Here is a 17,171-nt window from a genome sequence, read left to right on the forward strand (position 1 = left end):
TGTTAAGAGATTACATGGTATTGATAACACAATGGGCTTTCTTTCAGTGGTGTGAGTCTACATCTTCTGTACCATAATTTGAAATTTACCTGTAAAGACAACAAAAAAAAAAAAAAAAAAAAATTAAATATAATAACTATCAACTGGAGCAATTTGCACCCCTCCTTCCTGTTTTCTGCTAACTTCTGGTATTTCTTTAATCTCCACCATTGTTCACTGCTGCTCGAGTAGCAGTACTTTAATAGTTTTGCTATAACAATATGGCAATGTAACACAGTATGCATTTGCAGTGTCCCTGTTGTGTCCCGAAAGCCTAGCGCTGCACAGAGACAGCTGTATGGGGAGACAGAAAAGGAGCCAGAGCAGCTGTCTCTTTCTTCTGTCTATGTCTGCTCAGGTTCACAACCAGCATGTGCTCCCTACACTGCAGCACAGCGTCTCAAGTAAACTGGAGAGCAGACGTTTGGCAAATTCGAAATGCGTGACTTGCTCCTCCAAAGAAGCAGTGTGTGCGGTAGGTTCAGATCAGTATTATTTATTTTGTTCAATGTATTTATATGGGGAGCGCATGAGATTATTTTTTAAAATACTTGACAGTGGTGATAACATATACACACAAAGTAGTAGTAATTAAATCAAAATACACTATTACGGAGCACAACTATCTTGGTCCTTATTAATTTTCTGCAGATGCGTGTTGAATTTCCACGTTTCATTTTCTCTTAGAATTGGTTGAAGACCATTTTTACCTTATTCACATTACCTTAATGATGTGCTCTCTTTGTTTTTGTTTTTTAAGAATTCAATGGCAATCCCAATGTTTCAACATGTGTTTATTGTGTGTAATTTACACAGTGTGGATATAGTACTTTTCACTCCCTGTGTAACAAGCATTAGGACACTACTGTGCCTAAAAAGGATGTTTTGTTTTCCATGTACTACTACCATGTAAACTACTTATTTAATTCAAAATGCTCAATCGCGTGAAAATGGCATTGCAAATTAAGTCAATAGCAATCTTGTAGTTTCAATGTTTGTTGATCAATGACTACAACTTGACACCCTACACCTAAAGTTGCTATTGAGAGATATAAATTTGGTTGTCTGCATGGTCTGCCTTTTTTTAAAGTATAAAGTGTGTGGAAGGATAAATATGAAGAATATATTTTGGTGTAAAACAGACCATGAAGTAGATTGCATGCATATATAAATAAACACTTACATGCAGGCATTGTTGAAACTTCTGCTGTCACAATACTCTTGACCCCGAGGTTTGACAGCCCGCCCCTCACCAGTCCACAGCTAAATGCTAAATACTGGTAAAGAAAGATGTATGGTAACACAGCGCTTTTATCATTCTGGATATCTAGTCCCTCATGTAGCAGATTGCCCCCTAATTAATGGGAAGTTACAACTGCAGACTGAGATCCAAAGTATCCTAGTTTTAAATCGTCTTTATTTAAGGGTAGTATATTAATTATGTTAACATCCTGCTTTCTTGTTTTCGGGTATTAAACATGGCTAAACTGGACAGTTTGCTTTATGCACTGTTTTTTTTTCTTATCTGCAACTGAGTCCACCCTGTCCTGCCAAGAGCTGAATTTAGACAGGATCAGATATGGTAGGTTCTAATGTATATGAAAAAGCTGCATTCTGTGTGTTTATCTTGATGCCTAATGCCAGTGCGATAAAAAGATAAAAACCATAAACTAATGACAAACCTGTTAGGTCAGTAAATAGATTCTTCAAACAAACACATTGTATAACAGATTGTTCCAAGAGTTACAAAACAAAGATCCAGAAAGTCACTCATATTTCTTTGGGGAAAATAAGACCTTATTAAAACTTGTAGCTCCAATGGTCTGCAACCTGAGAGAAGCACCTCCAGACAAGCCCTCTATATTTTTCAATGATCTGAATACTCACAACGGGCTTTGTCCTTCTACCCTGGTAACCTACCCTCATCCACTAAAACTGGAATACCCCTATACACTATAAAGAGAACAAAGGAAAATAAGTAACTGCTTTAAAAGAAGGAAGGGTTTTTTTTTTTTTGCCTAAGGACCTAAAATTGTACCCAAATAAAACAAAAAACAAATATAAGGCCTGCAGTATATCTAACGCTCCAGCTAAACAGATCCAGTGGGTCACATGGTCTGGTTGCAGCTAACGCACTGGAGTGAGTTTGGTACCTGGATGCAGCAGCAACTCGTCTTTGAAATATCTGAACATTCTTATTTAACACATTAAATATATATATTTTTGTTTTACAATTTCATACATCTCATATTTAGTTTTAAACTTTAAAATGCATTACATTCATCAGATTATTTGCACACACACACACACAAAAAAAAAAACTATCCATTTGTTTCTCTATTGTAATATTTCAATTTTATTTTTTGATTTCAACTTTCATTTTATTTTGTTTCCTATTGCAAGCCATTGCAATCTAAGCCTTCTATGACACCCTCCTGCACAGTACATTCAAGTCTGCTGTAAACTCATTGCTTCAACTGGGTTTAGACAGGACTAGAATAAAACTCGATACAGCAAATGACTGTCTCTTCTACTCTGATGTAAAAGGAAGCCTTACAAACTTCATTTTTGTTGTTACTTTCAGCTCACCTTTGGTGCATGTTCCAAATACTGCTTCCCTCCAGACATCTGTGCTAACAGTCGGAACTTGTTATCCTGAAGCACATAAATACCCTTAAGAATTAAAAGAAATAATATATCATGTTTGTTATTATTTCACCTTGTTTATTATAAAGATTATACATCACTGCTGACAATAACAAAGCACATGTTACTTTGAATAGCTATTTTGATTACCAGGGCATTTTACACCACCAGGAAATCCTTTTAAAATGCACCAAGTTATCCTTGGATTACTCGTGAAATAGGGAGATTCCTGGTCATGTACAATAATTAAAAACCACCATGGCTTATCCTAGCAGGGAATACTTTAATCAAGTCAACCGCCAAAGTCAAGCTGCCAAACAATTCAGTTTTTATGTGTTGTTACAAATGCAGTACTTTTTTTTATTTCTGAACTATTTGGTAGAAAATGCAATTCACCCACTTAAGCAACAGTCACCTGATGGTTTGTCCTTAAGTTATCAATTTGCTTTTTAAAAACACTGGTCCAGAAGTCTTTACAGATGAACTTCATTACATCCAACTCATCTTTGAAACGTGCTGTGTCTTTGGTGAACCTTCAGAAAAATACATGAAGAAACAGTTCACTTTTTTTCTTGAGAAATCAGATCTTAATAAATAGGACATGAGTTACCGTATTCAACAAGGTTTTAAAAGTCTTAATTAAAGTTTGGCATTTAAAAAACTTTTCTGGTGTTGGTTTTAACATCAGAAGTGTTTCTGTGTCAACCAAAAATGTATTTAAATAAAAGAGTTTGTGAATAGAGCCCAGCATTTCAAATGCCATTAAGTTGTAAAGATAGGCTATAACCTTTAATAGAATAACAGTTTGGCCACTTACGACTCACTACAGTCACCATCTCATTACTTTTTCTTTGTGTGTACAGTATTGCACTATATATGTGAAAGGATAATTATTCAGTTTGATGCCTGAGGGGTCCTCTTGAAATAACTTTGTTAAGCTGATGCGTCAAGATGAACCCTCTTCAATGGAAACTCTGTAATTAAACCACCTACCTTTCTATTAATCCTTGTCCAACTCTGAAACCCATGTTTTCCAGTCTGGTAATACACCTTCCATTCTCCTGCAAGAGATACAAATAGAGACTGTCAGTGTGCATTCAACATTGACAGTGCTGACCTCTTCTCAGAGGTCCTGACCAGAGGGTCGTGGGTCAATCCCAGGTGTGGGACACTGCTGCTGTACCCTTGAACAAAGTACTTTACCTAGACTGCTCCAGTAAAAACCCAACTGCATAAATGGGTAATTGTATGTAAAAAATAATGTGATAAAAAATATTAAGAATTTAACATAATAAATAATAATATCCAATAGCAATAGTAGCACAGTTAAAATGTTATGCGTCCGTGTAGAATTGTACCACAGTGGTTTTACCTGTAAACCCAATGCATTCTGGTATATTTTACCTGTCTCAGGTACCATTCTTTCCTTTAAGAGAAGCAGGGCTACGCTTACCAGAATGCATTGGGCTGTGAGTTGAAAAGCCTGAACTAGCCCAAACTGTCCCGCTGAACACAGAGCCAAATGGTCACCTTACACATGCATTGTCACTATTACTGCTTAGAAAATAATCGGTTATTTTTTAGCAGTCATTTCAACGTTTCAGCCACTAGACGTGCTTAAAACGGAAACCCCACCCCTTCAACTCTCCGATTGGTTAACTGTAGTGTCAAGACATAACACAGCAACACAGCTGTCATGTGGTTCAAAGTTTTGTTTTGTTTTTTCAACCAGTGTGTGCAAGTGATCTGGTCTGCCAGCAACACAATCAATCCTTATCGTTAAAGGCACAGTAGCATCCGCAAGACGGGCAGGTCTGGGTTGTTTAGCCGGGAGGCCCGCCCATCTGAAGCGGCCTGGGAAGAACCCTGTAAACGGTCCTCTATTCACATATGTGCAAATGATTTTAACGCGCAACCCATCTCTCAAGAGAATGGTACCCCAATTTCATATGTATTTTCTGTAAAGATCAAAGACTGGGGGTGGGGCATATACTGCACCCTGCAGAAACAATATTCACTAGTAGCTGTGCTGTCTGAGAATGACAACTTTCCATAGTTGTGTTTTATGTGCAGGCTTTGTTGACAGGCCAGGAATGTCCACACATGCTGCTACCTCACTCTCCTGTTTCTTCCTGCAACAGCAGGGGTTATAATTAATATAAATAAGCATTGCTGTCATTATTAGTAGTAGTCGTATTTAAACACGATCTTACCACATAATAACCTCTACAAATACATGAAAAAAGTCGTCTTTGTGATTAAAATGTTTTGAACGACCGAATCGTACATATCTTACCATTTCCCCCTGTTCAGCTGACCTGTACACATATTGTATCAATTCGTTATGAAGGAACTGAAAGACAGCTTCATCAGCCATCCTGTTGCAAACCTCGCGTTTCCAAGCCAAAGGCAGTTAGGAATGTTTTATAGCAATAAAGATCAAATGCCAAATTACAAAATACATTTAAACGTCCGCTTTCTCTGGTGACGGCATACAGTGCAGTATCGCAGTACAAGAGAGAACCACTAAAATAAAATAGTTCGTTTTACGTGCAACTATTAAAATCGATTTTGATATATTTAATTAAAATAAAATTGACCGACTTAAAAAAACTAACCAAAAACCAATAACCTTCTATACAATTACAACTCATGCTACGCTATAATCTATATGTTTACTTGCTACCCCTGTAGCTTTATGTCAGGATACTCTACACCACGGGGTCCTATGAGTTTCACATGACAGCTGTCTTCAACTATGCCTCGTGAATGTTTTTTAATTGATATTTACTGCAGGATTAAATGTAATTTATATAATGCATGTTTTAAATGTGAAATAGTTACAATTTAACTATCCACCGCACATGCAGTAATTAGATTCCCGATTATTGTAGGCTTAAATGGTTACCACGAATCATAATTTGCATTGTAATTGTGTTGTTTCCAAGCTGTGCAGTACAGGAATGCACTGTTCTTAACTGTGGTTTTCTTTATTGTTTTCTATCCAGTTTTAGTGAGCAGAAGACTGGAAAGATTGACATCAAGAATAAAAAAGCAATTCATGTTTTTAATAATAATAATAATAATAATAATAATAATAATAATAATAATAATAATTCCCAAAACAAAAGCTCACAAACAGACTGGACGTGCATCTATAAAAGGCTATAATGCTCTTTCGTCACGTGGTTGGTGAATCTCAGTATTATGTTCTTTTCAGGAAGTAGTTGTTGTGTGAGTGTTTCGGTTTAATCTGTTTTTGATCCAAAACAAAGTGTTGAGTGACTGCGCGGAGGCCAATGAAAAACAGATAGACCCCCAGAAATGCCCGTTCCATACCCCGATATTAGGTTAAAGTGACACCGAGACACAGAAACCGGCACACAGACACAGAGCCGCTGTGTCAGGCAGGGACAGAGAGAGAGGCCCGCTGCCTGATCGCAAAGCCTCTGGCTGGATTAAACGGGACTCACCGGCTACCGGCAAACTGGAACTGTGGCTTCTTTCTTTTTAACTGTGAGTTGAGGCAACTTCATTTTCATTGTATTGTAAGATTAATATAGTTTAACTGCAGATACATAATCAATGTCACGGAGAAACAAACGTGGCTGGTCAAATGTTAATGTTGATAGTCTGCACATTATGTTGTAGAAATATAAAACAAAGTTGTATCACCAAAACAAGCAAACATTAATTGCAAAAAAAAAAAAAAAAAAAAAAAAAGTTGTCTTTTTTCGATATTTATATAAGAAGCGTTTTAACTCCCTTTTTTTAGTTTTGTTTTTGAACATGTGCAATCTGAGGTAGTTTCGATGCTGCTGTAGAATGTACTGAATCCTGACTGTTGACAGGTGAAATAAATTCAGCCTTTTTCACTGTCGTGTATACCACGTTTAGTAGAACAAGTTGCACAAATGAACTCAAGAAACACTAATCGAGTGGGACTTTTTTGCGTGCCTCAGTTTTAAAAACTGTTCACGCTGTTGTTGTTTTGTGTATTCCTTTGTTTTAAAGCAATGCATCGTAGAATCATCAGCATGGAATAAGTATTTCATTTCGTCAATGTACCTGTCGAGTTTATGTGATCATGTATATAATGTCAGGCCGCAGATAGAGGGCTTGAAAACACAAAGTGGTCTGGGTCCCACATCACAGATTGTGGAAAGCCGTTTAAAAGAAGATACACAAGAGCCATACTCTGTACTACAATGCAGCACGGCTGGAAGTGTACAGGCATTACAGAATTGTGTCGCCCAATTAGCAGTCATTGTTCGACAGCCTTTGATGTTTGATTACAACTTGTCACACTTTACTGTACATTTGTTTTCATCCATGTCTCAGGGATGTAGTTCACTGTATTATTGGTATTTATTATTGCTATTAATAACTGGTCATTTAGCAGACGCTTTTAACCAAAGCGACTTCCAGAGACAAGGGGGTGAACTATGCATCAGTAGTAACTGCTGCAGTCACTTACAGTAGGACCTCGGTTTTATGTTTCTTCTGTAGGAGGATGCACAAGGAGGTTAAGTGATTAACTGAGGGTCACACACAGTCAGTGGTTGAATGGGGATTAAAATCACGGACCTCCTGGTTTTAAGCTCTTTCCTTTAACCACGGGACCACCAGGCCTTTGATGTTACATGCATTACATAATATTGCAGCACACAATAGAGTGCACACTAGAGCCCATTTCACAGTGTCACTCCTACCTTGGCACAGACGTATGCCCTGGCTACCCAGGTCACAATCCAGTGTAATCTGAAACCACTTACCTGGGTCGTACCCGGGTTGACCCAGGTCCCAGCGACCCACCTCAGGATGTGTGTCTACATGCTTTGACTCGGGTTGAGCGAGACAAAATGCTTGACTGCTTTTCCTGAGCCGACAAAATAAGACAGCCACATCTGCGTTGAGGTTTCACTTTCGCAAGCAACATTTCTGTTTATTCTGTTTAGCCATGTTTTTGTTGCTTGAGACACACCATGAGCCAGATTGTAGCAGGGATAAATAAACATTTGCGCTAATCAACATCTGGGCTGACGGTTCGATCCAGAGAAGCTTGGATGGAAGCATCAGTAACAAGCTGCTTCTGGAGCCTTTGATACACATATTGTTTACTTGCGTCTGACACCAAGATTAACCCTGCTTTATCAAAAGCAGTGTGAAATCGCATACCCGAGCTGCATAACACTGGGTCCTGCCGGGGTAGGTTCTGACCTGGGTAGGTCATGCCAGTGTCAAAGGGGCTTATGTCACATATTAAGCATTTACATACAGGATTTTAAAATAGTTTTCTCTTTTATTGTTTATTGAAAACCATGCCCTGTTAAATGACCCCTACTTTATGCCATCTTGGATGAACTGGACATGGCTGCAATGTTGCTTTGGTTTGTTGCCATTTTATAATTGTATCCCTGTCCCCCTTTTTGCTCAGGACCTTCATTCCATGTGGGAGAGTTCTGCTGTTCAAAGTCGCCAAAATAGCCGTGTCAGGTAGAAAGCGACAAACCTCTGAGCCAGACGCGATCAGCGGTTGCAGCGGACAGTCTGTGACCACCAAGCGGCTCAAGATGGCCAGCACCGCTGAGGCTGGGGGGCGCAGAAGACGTGGCCTGGAGGACACTTCAAGCGAAAAGAAGCAGAAAGACAAGGCAAACCAAGAGAGCAAAGATGCAGCGAGAGCCGTGAGCAGAGAGGCAAGAAAAGGTATGAAACCCAACCAAACAGCTTCTTTGCTGCAAAACTGATTCTCTAGGTTCTCTCCTGGGGTATAGTATTGACCTGATCCTTCACAGGTATTCTGGGCTGTTGCTTTTGGATATTGAGCAACTTGCATATTGTCATAAGCTTTTAACATGGTTTACATTGTGTTTTGGTAACAGCATAGTTTCCTACTGCTGTTTGTTTGTATAACTATCGAAGTAAACACCTGTAGAAGCTTATTAGTGTTTATCTTATTAGCATTAATAACTTTTTATTCTTGTAGAAAGAAATAAAGGTGTACAACTGGTACATTTGTACTGATGCTGGTATAGTAGTTTGTGTTTAGAAAAATTTACTGTATTAGCTAGGTAAACAAGAATAAAAAAAACACATTACAGGCGTTACACTGTGAATAAAATGGCCCTGAGAAAGCAAGACTGGTGCTGCCCAAGTACTGTGTTTATTATTCAGTACAAACAATAGCATAAACTCAACAGTTTGAAATACAGTGTTTATTATTTATTGCAAACAGCTTATCGAGTTAGTGGTTTCTTTAATGTGAAAGTTGCAAATCCTGGTTAGCTGGTATGTAATCAAACTGCGTGTCAGAAAATTAATTTGTTGCCTTTTACTCAGTTCTTCAGCATATCTTTTTAAAAAAATATGTATTGCAAGAAAAATAAGAACAAATTATTCAGAATGTTGACATTTATTTATTTTTCAAGATCACCAGAAGCTTTGCATTTTGGCTTGCCTTCCCAGGAACCAACCACGGTTTTTCCTGACGTTTTCATAATTTAACCACATTTTGTTATGCAAGCACTTGAAATATAGGTCAAATGAAATATAAGGCGTAATAGATGCATTTTCTTCACAAATAGCTTTGAAAAAATACTATTCACAAAATCAAATACATTGTTTGCCACGATATGCACAGTAATTATATGAAATGAGACCTATCAAGTTATGGCTATAGATTTACTGGAATTATTTTGTTGCCACTGTGTCCTTAAATTTCATATTATTTACGATTAGTTGTTAGTTCTATCTTGTTACTATAGTGTACTCACTTGATCCTTTGTTTTAAACTTGGGATCCTCTGGCTAAGGGAAGACAGCACTCTAGAGAAGACATATAATACTAAGTATCCTGCTACAGGGCTTGATCCTCAGATAACATCAAACACTCACTTCCACTGAACTGGTTAAGTAGTCTAGTTGATTGGCTGGGTTCACAGACCTCGACTAGCACTGATCTTTGACTACCTAATGTTAACTAGTTGAGTTAGTCCAAGACAAGTGCCTGTCAGGGACTGTGAAACCAATCTGTAATATCTTATTTTGAAAAATAAATACAAATCAGTATACACACATTCCAAGTCCTTCATTTTTCATATTTTCTCTATAGAGATCTGAAAGAGTTGCAACAAAAATATCCTTAAGAAAAGGGGGGGGGGGGGGGGGGGGGGTCACCTTGCCCTTAAATTATCCTCTGATGGCTGTGCTTGAAGCAGTAAAATAGGATGAGTTGCAGCACATTTTTAAAAATAGTTGAGAATGGACTCTACTTGTGTGTAGGTTATTGTCGAGTAGTATTAGGCTATTGTGGTGGATATTTTTAAAAGAACACGTGCGCTGATCACTGTTGTAATAAATCCCTGTTTTGCATCGCTCGACTACAACAACCCTTTGTGGATAACGCCAAACATAATTTTACTCTGACAATTATTTTGTAACTTAAATAAGCTGACTTATTTACCTTTCTTGGTTGTTAGAGCTACCTCACTGTCAGGATTTATCAGAGGAATTAAATGAGGATACCGATATTGATGGTAAGTTATAAGTCAGAGTGAAGTGTTTGCATGGATTGGTGTTTTCAGTGCACTTTTAATGGCGTGGACTTCAATGCTTCACGTGCATATTCTTGAGTAGATTTGCGCTAAACTCAAGCTCTGTTTGTGTTTATTTTTTTTTCCCAAAGCTTAGTGTGAATCTAAATTGAACAGGAACGCTCTCAGAGTGTCAACACAACTGCAAAAACAAGCTTTCCTAACTCTTTATGCATTTATTCTGACTTGCAGCTCTCTATAGGCGTTGCTTGTAGAGTAGTGTCAATGTGTCTGAACGATCTGAATAGAACTGTGGATATTGTCATTTAACAGTGTTACAGCTAAAGTCCTCCGCAAGCCAGCAATAGAAAATTGCTGGGGAGAATACCAGCCGCATACTAAGTGTAGCTGACAGAAGTAATCAAAGAATTGCTTATTCAACATAATGAGCAATTGGCTTATTTACCCACTGTTAGGGCAGAAAACACCCAAGTGAAGATGACCCAAAATCGAAGTGAATGAGCAAATTAGATCACTGAAATGTGGTCTTAATTGTGGAGTGGCCCTTAATGCATAAGGTTTTACTATAATACTATACTTGGAGGCTAAGCAAAATCTGTAAATGAAAAAAGGGCATTGCTGTCCTATTTTCGGTTTTATATTTAATTTGTTAGCATATCTGGTGTCCTTTGTTCCGTTCCACCTTGCTGTTCGGCATGGGGCAGTGGGTCTGAGCCAGCCAATGCCTGTGCATCAGTGTTTTGTACTGAGGGTACGCTTTCAAGACTGCAGATACTATGCCCTGCTGGAGAGGCCCCTGAATATGTCACACTTCATAGAGTTTTAGATATAACTAGAGAACCCCTTGTTTACTAGAAGAAGTGGAGGTTTGTCACACATAGTTTTTGCATGCTGTATATACGATCAGTTTTGTTCATGGTAATTCACTTTTTCATGATAATGAATGCTGTTTTTTCAATAACTGGCAGGGAGTATATGTTACAAACAATTAACAACTGGTTCATTCTCATGATATCAAAGGTTTAAGGTAGGTTTCTAAGTTCAGTGTTTTTTTTTGTTTTTTTTGTTTGTTATGGTCTCGGCTTCCAGTAACAATGTCCTGTGTATCTGTGCTAAATGCCTTTTGTTTCCTTGCTGTAACCTTGTATGGCCTTGCTGCTTTTAATGGACAAATAAATGCGTTCATGTTTTAATAAGTAGGAAGCTGTCTTCTCTCTAATGTGTCCTTTGCATAACAGGGATCCCTTTTGGCAGAAAGCAAATTCAGAATTTGCCAAAACATATTTACAAATAGGTTCTCCAGTATTTGAGCTGTAGCGCTGTAGATATTTTCAACGTGCATACAGTAACCAGAGATGGGCCGTTTAATACATTTGTTGCTCGAGAAGTCTCAGTATGTAGATATGTCCCTCTTCCTCTTATGTTTTCTTTAAGATTGGTGGAATATACATTTTTAGGTAAAAACTGGTCATCAGTGGTTTCAATTAAAATGCAGTTCTGCTGTGGAGAGATGTTGGTTTCATATTTTTTATGTATATTCTTATTTTCATATATTTGATAGATACAGATTTAAAATATATGCTGCTGGTTCCTCAGCTTGAACTGTCGTGTTGGTTTTTGGTCTTACAATTTCTAGTTTTACAAAACTTTATGTTGAGGTACTGACTTCATATTTGTCAGGCTATGTAAGCAATAAATACAGGTTGAAGTAAATGTGTTGGTGACCATTGACCTCTGACCAAACAAGGACTTTTTAGGTTTTTGCTGTATTACTGTAGCAGAGGTCGCATTAATGCAAAATTTTGCGTCCTAGACTCAAAATAAATCCATTGGACGGAAAAAATATTTTCTCTTGCGTTCACTAGACGCACAGAATGGAAAGGGAGGATCGCAGACATGCATATTCGTGGTAATCTCTTACGCTGCAGCAATGACCGTAAAATACTTGCTTGTTTAAAAAATAAATACATAAATAAACTGTTCTGCAATATAACAGCATTGATTAAGGTACACTCCAGTCCTGTAGGTGGCAGCAATAAGCTTCATATTTGGCTTTGCCAGCAATATTAAGGATATTTACTTTTAGGCCCTGTCCACAGTATATAACTGATCTTGAGAACTGTACTCAAAAACGTTCTAATGACTCCAGCTCAAACTTTAGCGTCCATGCTAAAGTACCGTTTCATGTTTAGTCGGCTGTAATATGTACACACTAATGCTATTAGAATAGTTCAGTTACAGTTCCTAGCAGTGCAATGAACATTGGAAACTAATACGACAGTATCCCACCATGCACTGTATTTTATTTTAAAATAATTTGTTATGCCCCATATTAACAGGTCCATATAGCTAAGAAATAAAACAAGTATTTTAGAAAAAGTAAATGCAAACACACAAGTAGGGTTTGAAGTTTTTAGGTTTTATTTTTAATCAGGTGACATATTTAGCTGATTCTGTTTCATAATTAAACTCAGAAAAAGCTGTTGATTGCAAAACAATCTTTGCTTTTACCTTCATATCTTGCCTGAGCCTAATTATGGTCCCTTTTAATTTTAAAACAAAGCTGACAAATGACGTGAATTGTTCATCCCGCTCCTACTTTTAACTCTCATTTCATTTTTGCAGTTTAATGTTGTGCTTTTGTTATTTTCCACACTAGTTTAACAGGGTTGCACTTATAGATTTTTTTAAGCATAAAAATTAATACCTAGTGCAGGGTGTACGCTGACAGCAAGTCAATTGTCAATCTGAAGTTTTTTTGCTAAGCAGTCAGCATTTTCAGGGGATTCTCATAAAGAAGATTGCTCATCTGCATCTCAGCCATCTACTTCAGACTACAGTGACTGAAGCAGTTGCAAGCAGTAGTAATGCACAAAAAAGTAAACCAAAAGCAATTTCTTATCATTCTGAGTGGGAGGTGAAACACACGTAGATGAAGGCGGTGGTGCTTAGAATCCTGTCTCATTGTCATGAGAATCAGTCTACTGTTAGTATATATAACAAAGAAAAAAATGTGTCTCTGTTTAAATGTATATCTATACACAGACAGACATTTTTTAAACTACTGTATGCCATAACGTTCATAAAAATGTACCAAAATGCACATCCCTGGAGTTTATTAGCCTGTGTTAAAATGTATATTTGGATTGGATGCAAAATTATGGGCATGTGCATTTCAGGAATGCAGGAAAAGAAAAGCTACCATGACCTCTGCTGTAGAGACAGTTCCCTCTGAGCTGTTGTCTTCACATTTGGCAAACAGCTGTATTCTATGATTCTATAAGCTGTTGTGCAGCACAAAAAAATTGCCTCTTCACTGCCTGGTTGTTTTAACCTCATATGAATGGTACAGATTATCCACTTTTTCACACGCATTTTGTTTGTAACCCACTGGATTACAGATGTCATGTCTTACATGCCTGTGGTGTGGATTGTTTTTGTTTTACAAAAATTACAAATTTGTGAAATTGCTACCGATAGTGCTACAGTAGACGTGTCCGGTGTGTGCGTGTTTAAATGCCTTCCTAGTGGTTTTGCCGAATGCTGAGTTGTTGAAACACTAGCCCCTGTAGACTTAGAATCAGAAGGGCTTTTTCAAGGGCACTGTGTTTTGGCTTACTAGGTTTTCCAGGAGTGCATCATTCAATCACTGCATTTATATTTTGTTTTTCTGTGTTCAAACCATTGCCTTTCACTATTGTATTGTCACACCAATACACACTGCAGAAGGAAGTTAGTTTACATAGTGACCGTGGTACAAATGAGGAATAAACCATTACATTAGAGTATAAACACATTTAACTAGCAGGAGTGACATTATTTCCATTGCAGCATTGGACACAAGAGTCTCTTGTGACATTTAGGTAAGAGTCTTGTTTTGTGTGACTGGAAGACTTTAAAGTAAGGGTGAGTGTACAGTACAGTTTCCAGTGCTTACGTATACTGTCAAAAAAAACTCAAGTCAGACTAATCTAATACCTCCTGCTGGGTATGCATAACAAGAACAGTTGTGACGATGCCTTTCTGTCCTGCAGGATTCGTCACAGAAAAGCGCTTCTAATCCAAATATATGATGAAACTTGAATAGAATGTTCTTTAGCACAAGTTCTTTAGAGATGATAAGACTCTAGGAGTATCATAAGTGTATCTGTCTTTATCTATGTGCATTTGTTACAGTTACATTTACTGTTTCGTGATACAAATAACTTAAAATCACATGGTGAAACCTACGAGAAGGTATGACCTTTGATTATTGAATTTACTTCATATATGACTGAAGTATGAAGTTAGTCTCACATCAGCAGTAGCCTAAAGGTATTTTTTTCTTATTTGTTTCTGTAGGCAGGTTCTGTCTATTTTAATGATCCTCTCCATTTGTTGGTATAAAATTATATAGAGGTAGTCTTGAGGAACATGTTTTTCCTTTCCTTTACATTTGGTTTCAAAGAGAATATGAGAAAATGTTTTCTGCAGATGGGAACATTAGGAATATACCTACCCAGGAGCAGCTGGTTTATGACTATCCGTGGTTCTGAAACACACAACCATGACAGCTATGAGCGGGAATGCTTTGGGTCCAGTGGATTGCGTTTCTCCATGATGCATTCTTAATGTGTCTTATCTGGTTTGTTCTCCTTCCAGATGTTTTTTTTGATTGGAAACAAAACTCCAATGAGATAATCGTGAAGCTCAGACCTGGAGAAGGGGTTGTGAAGGTGGAGGATGTGGATGCTGCATTTACAGACACAGCCTGTCGGGTCCAGTTTCCAGGTAAGGCGCTGAGCCCCGTCCATTAAAACCTGCAGCAGCACGGTGGCAAGTCATTCATTGAATTTCCAGAATACACCGTGTGCAGGTTCATTTCCAAAAGACTGTTCACTTCAAAATAAGTAAGTGAAGATTAGGATTGTTAATGTAGTTTAGTTTCTTAATTGTTTCAACTTTAAGAATAAACTTGTCTAAACTTGAACATTCTTATAGAAATTGATGTAACATTTGTATGAGACTGCATGTGTATATGTATGTGTATATTTGAAAATAAATTACCTTGCACTGAACACTTACTAATGTAGAAACACTTAAGCCAACATCAATAACTGACTTGCTTTTTTTACAATGGTAAAATATTTTAGGCACAATTTTAACAATTGGAAAAATATTGAACTCTAAACTATTAACCTTAGTAAAGATTCGTGTTGCTAAAGGTTGCAACCCCAGCTATGAAGTAAGTTACCTTTGCACCTAAGAGAGGTTGGTTGTTTTCCATAGTGAGGAAGTGCCCCCTTGTGTAAAACCTGGTGTTTTGGTTCTAGATGGACGCCAGTGGAGCTGCAACTTCTTTGCAGAGATTGAGAGTTCCTGCAGCAAAGTTCAGTACAAAGAGAAAGGAAACGTGCTGCAGCTGGTTTTACAGAAGAAGATCCCCTTCAATGCTTGGCCCTCTATGATGGTACAGTACTGTACAGACTTGCTCTTGCAGTTTATTGACTTTTTATTTACTGATTTTCTCTCTGGTTATTTTGCACTGTGGTCATTTAAGAATGTTTTTAATTCACTGTTGTGCTGTGTTGAAAGTAAATTGTAGCATTCTTTTTATTTTTTATTTTTTGTTAAATTGGTCTTGGTCATGTAAATGGCTTTACTTATTTTTTAGAATGGAGATTCATGTTTTCACACAGCACAGAAACAAAATGCACCAACATGTTAAATATTTTGTGAAATAGCACATTCGATATTTTGGTACAATATATTGATTATGGCTCTGGGTCTGGTATGCCTTCAAAGCTGGGGAGAGTTGTAACTTATTCAAAAATTGTTTTGGCAGGACAAGAAGAATAAAGACCCTGTGATTTTACAGACAGAAAATGGAAAAGAGGGTTCGTTGAAGACTGAAAAAGTGGAGGAAGAAGATAGTGCCCCTGTACCATCAGAGCTGAAGGAACAGAAGAGGCCCAAAGACTGGGGAATGAAACATGCAATAAAAACTAAACCATCACAAGTGTGTGAGACAGGATCAAAGGGCACTGGGACTACACAGACAGCTGGGAAAAAAACAGAGGCACAAGCTGAGCCCAGCAAGAAGCGTATAATCCGCACAAAAGATTTTAAGGTCCCTGAGAGAGACACCACTGCAAAGGTATTGGGGAATAGCAAAAACGAGTGCGCCCCGGACACGGGAAACTCAGCCCACTGCAGTGGGAGGAGTAAATGCAAGAGGAGTGGCAAAGATTCTCTGGTGGAGAAAATCGCTGAATGTAAACCTGCAGAGGTAACAAGATTAGGTTCTTCATGTGCATGTTGACATGCAGATAGCAGGTCATGACGACCTTAGTCTGCAGCATCACACCTCTGCAAATTGACTCTATTTAGTGTCTTGCATTGTTAGAATCACTGTTTTTTCCTAATATATATTTTGAAGCAAAAGTTTTGCTTTTGTGAATGAGTAAAAAGTTACAAGTTTTGCAAAACTTCAAAAATGCAAATTCAGAAGTATTCATACCCTGATGCTATGATAGTATTGTCTACAATGTGCTAGCAATGTCAGTATGATAATGCAGAACCTAATTCTAGAAGTCACGTTGATAGTCATTACATTTGGAGAAAGTCTGGTGAGGCATACAAAGAAAAGAACACCATACCTACTGTCAAGCATAGGCACAGGGAATTTGGTTCCAATACATGGTAAAAAAGATTCCATAGCATAACAAAAGATATTTGCCAGTTATCTGACACCCTCCGCTACAAAACTTGGTTTAAAGTGCAACTGGACGTTCCAACACGACAATGATCCAAAGCACACATCAAAATCTACTTCAGAATAGTTAAAGAAGAATAAAATCAAGGTTCTGGAATGGCCTAGTCAAAGTCCCGATCTAAATCCGATTGAGAATCTTTGGATGAGTTGAAGGCTGTGCACAAGAGAAGTCCTCGG

General features: G+C 37.8%; 2 protein-coding genes across 9 annotated transcripts in view; one reads left to right on the forward strand and one right to left on the reverse strand.

The window, feature by feature from the left end:
- LOC121298044 (trafficking protein particle complex subunit 6B-like) lies at window positions 1-5,391 on the reverse strand. Of its 2 annotated transcripts, none has more exons than XM_041224793.1 (6): window positions 4,982-5,391; window positions 3,679-3,746; window positions 3,101-3,218; window positions 2,629-2,694; window positions 1,223-1,316; window positions 1-89 (listed from the first exon to the last, which is right to left on the reverse strand). In XM_041224793.1, exons 1-6 carry the CDS (start codon window positions 5,060-5,062, stop codon window positions 58-60), a joined length of 459 nt encoding a protein of 152 aa, XP_041080727.1. In that variant the 5' UTR covers window positions 5,063-5,391; the 3' UTR covers window positions 1-57. The 2 variants fall into 2 exon arrangements, with proteins under 2 accessions (XP_041080727.1, XP_041080726.1); XM_041224792.1 differs by having other exon boundaries at window positions 2,629-2,712.
- A 473-nt stretch (window positions 5,392-5,864) lies between these two features.
- The window catches only part of LOC121298043 (ubiquitin carboxyl-terminal hydrolase 19-like), a 34,549-nt gene continuing 23,242 nt past the window's right edge, over window positions 5,865-17,171 (forward strand). For all 7 annotated transcript variants that reach the window (XM_041224786.1, XM_041224791.1, XM_041224784.1 and 4 more), the window contains exons 1-5: window positions 5,865-6,201; window positions 8,123-8,394; window positions 14,882-15,010; window positions 15,553-15,689; window positions 16,065-16,508. In XM_041224786.1, coding sequence (XP_041080720.1) covers window positions 8,259-8,394; window positions 14,882-15,010; window positions 15,553-15,689; window positions 16,065-16,508 — 846 coding nt within the window. In that variant the 5' untranslated portion in view covers window positions 5,865-6,201; window positions 8,123-8,258. The remainder of the gene's footprint in view (window positions 6,202-8,122; window positions 8,395-14,881; window positions 15,011-15,552; window positions 15,690-16,064; window positions 16,509-17,171) is intronic.

Source organism: Polyodon spathula, chromosome 23, assembly GCF_017654505.1.
Source record: "Polyodon spathula isolate WHYD16114869_AA chromosome 23, ASM1765450v1, whole genome shotgun sequence".
In the NCBI taxonomy this organism is placed as follows: domain Eukaryota; kingdom Metazoa; phylum Chordata; class Actinopteri; order Acipenseriformes; family Polyodontidae; genus Polyodon; species Polyodon spathula.

Coding starts and splice junctions, on each gene's coding strand:
- LOC121298044 (XM_041224792.1), bottom strand. CDS start 5,062: ATGGCTGATGAAGCTGTCTTTCAGTTCCTTCATAACGAATTGATACAA. Junction 3,747..4,981: donor CAGCTGAACAGGGGGAAATG/GTAAGATATGTA, acceptor TATCTCTTGCAG/GAGAATGGAAGGTGTATTAC. Junction 2,713..3,100: donor ACTTAAGGACAAACCATCAG/GTGACTGTTGCT, acceptor TTAATTCTTAAG/GGTATTTATGTGCTTCAGGA.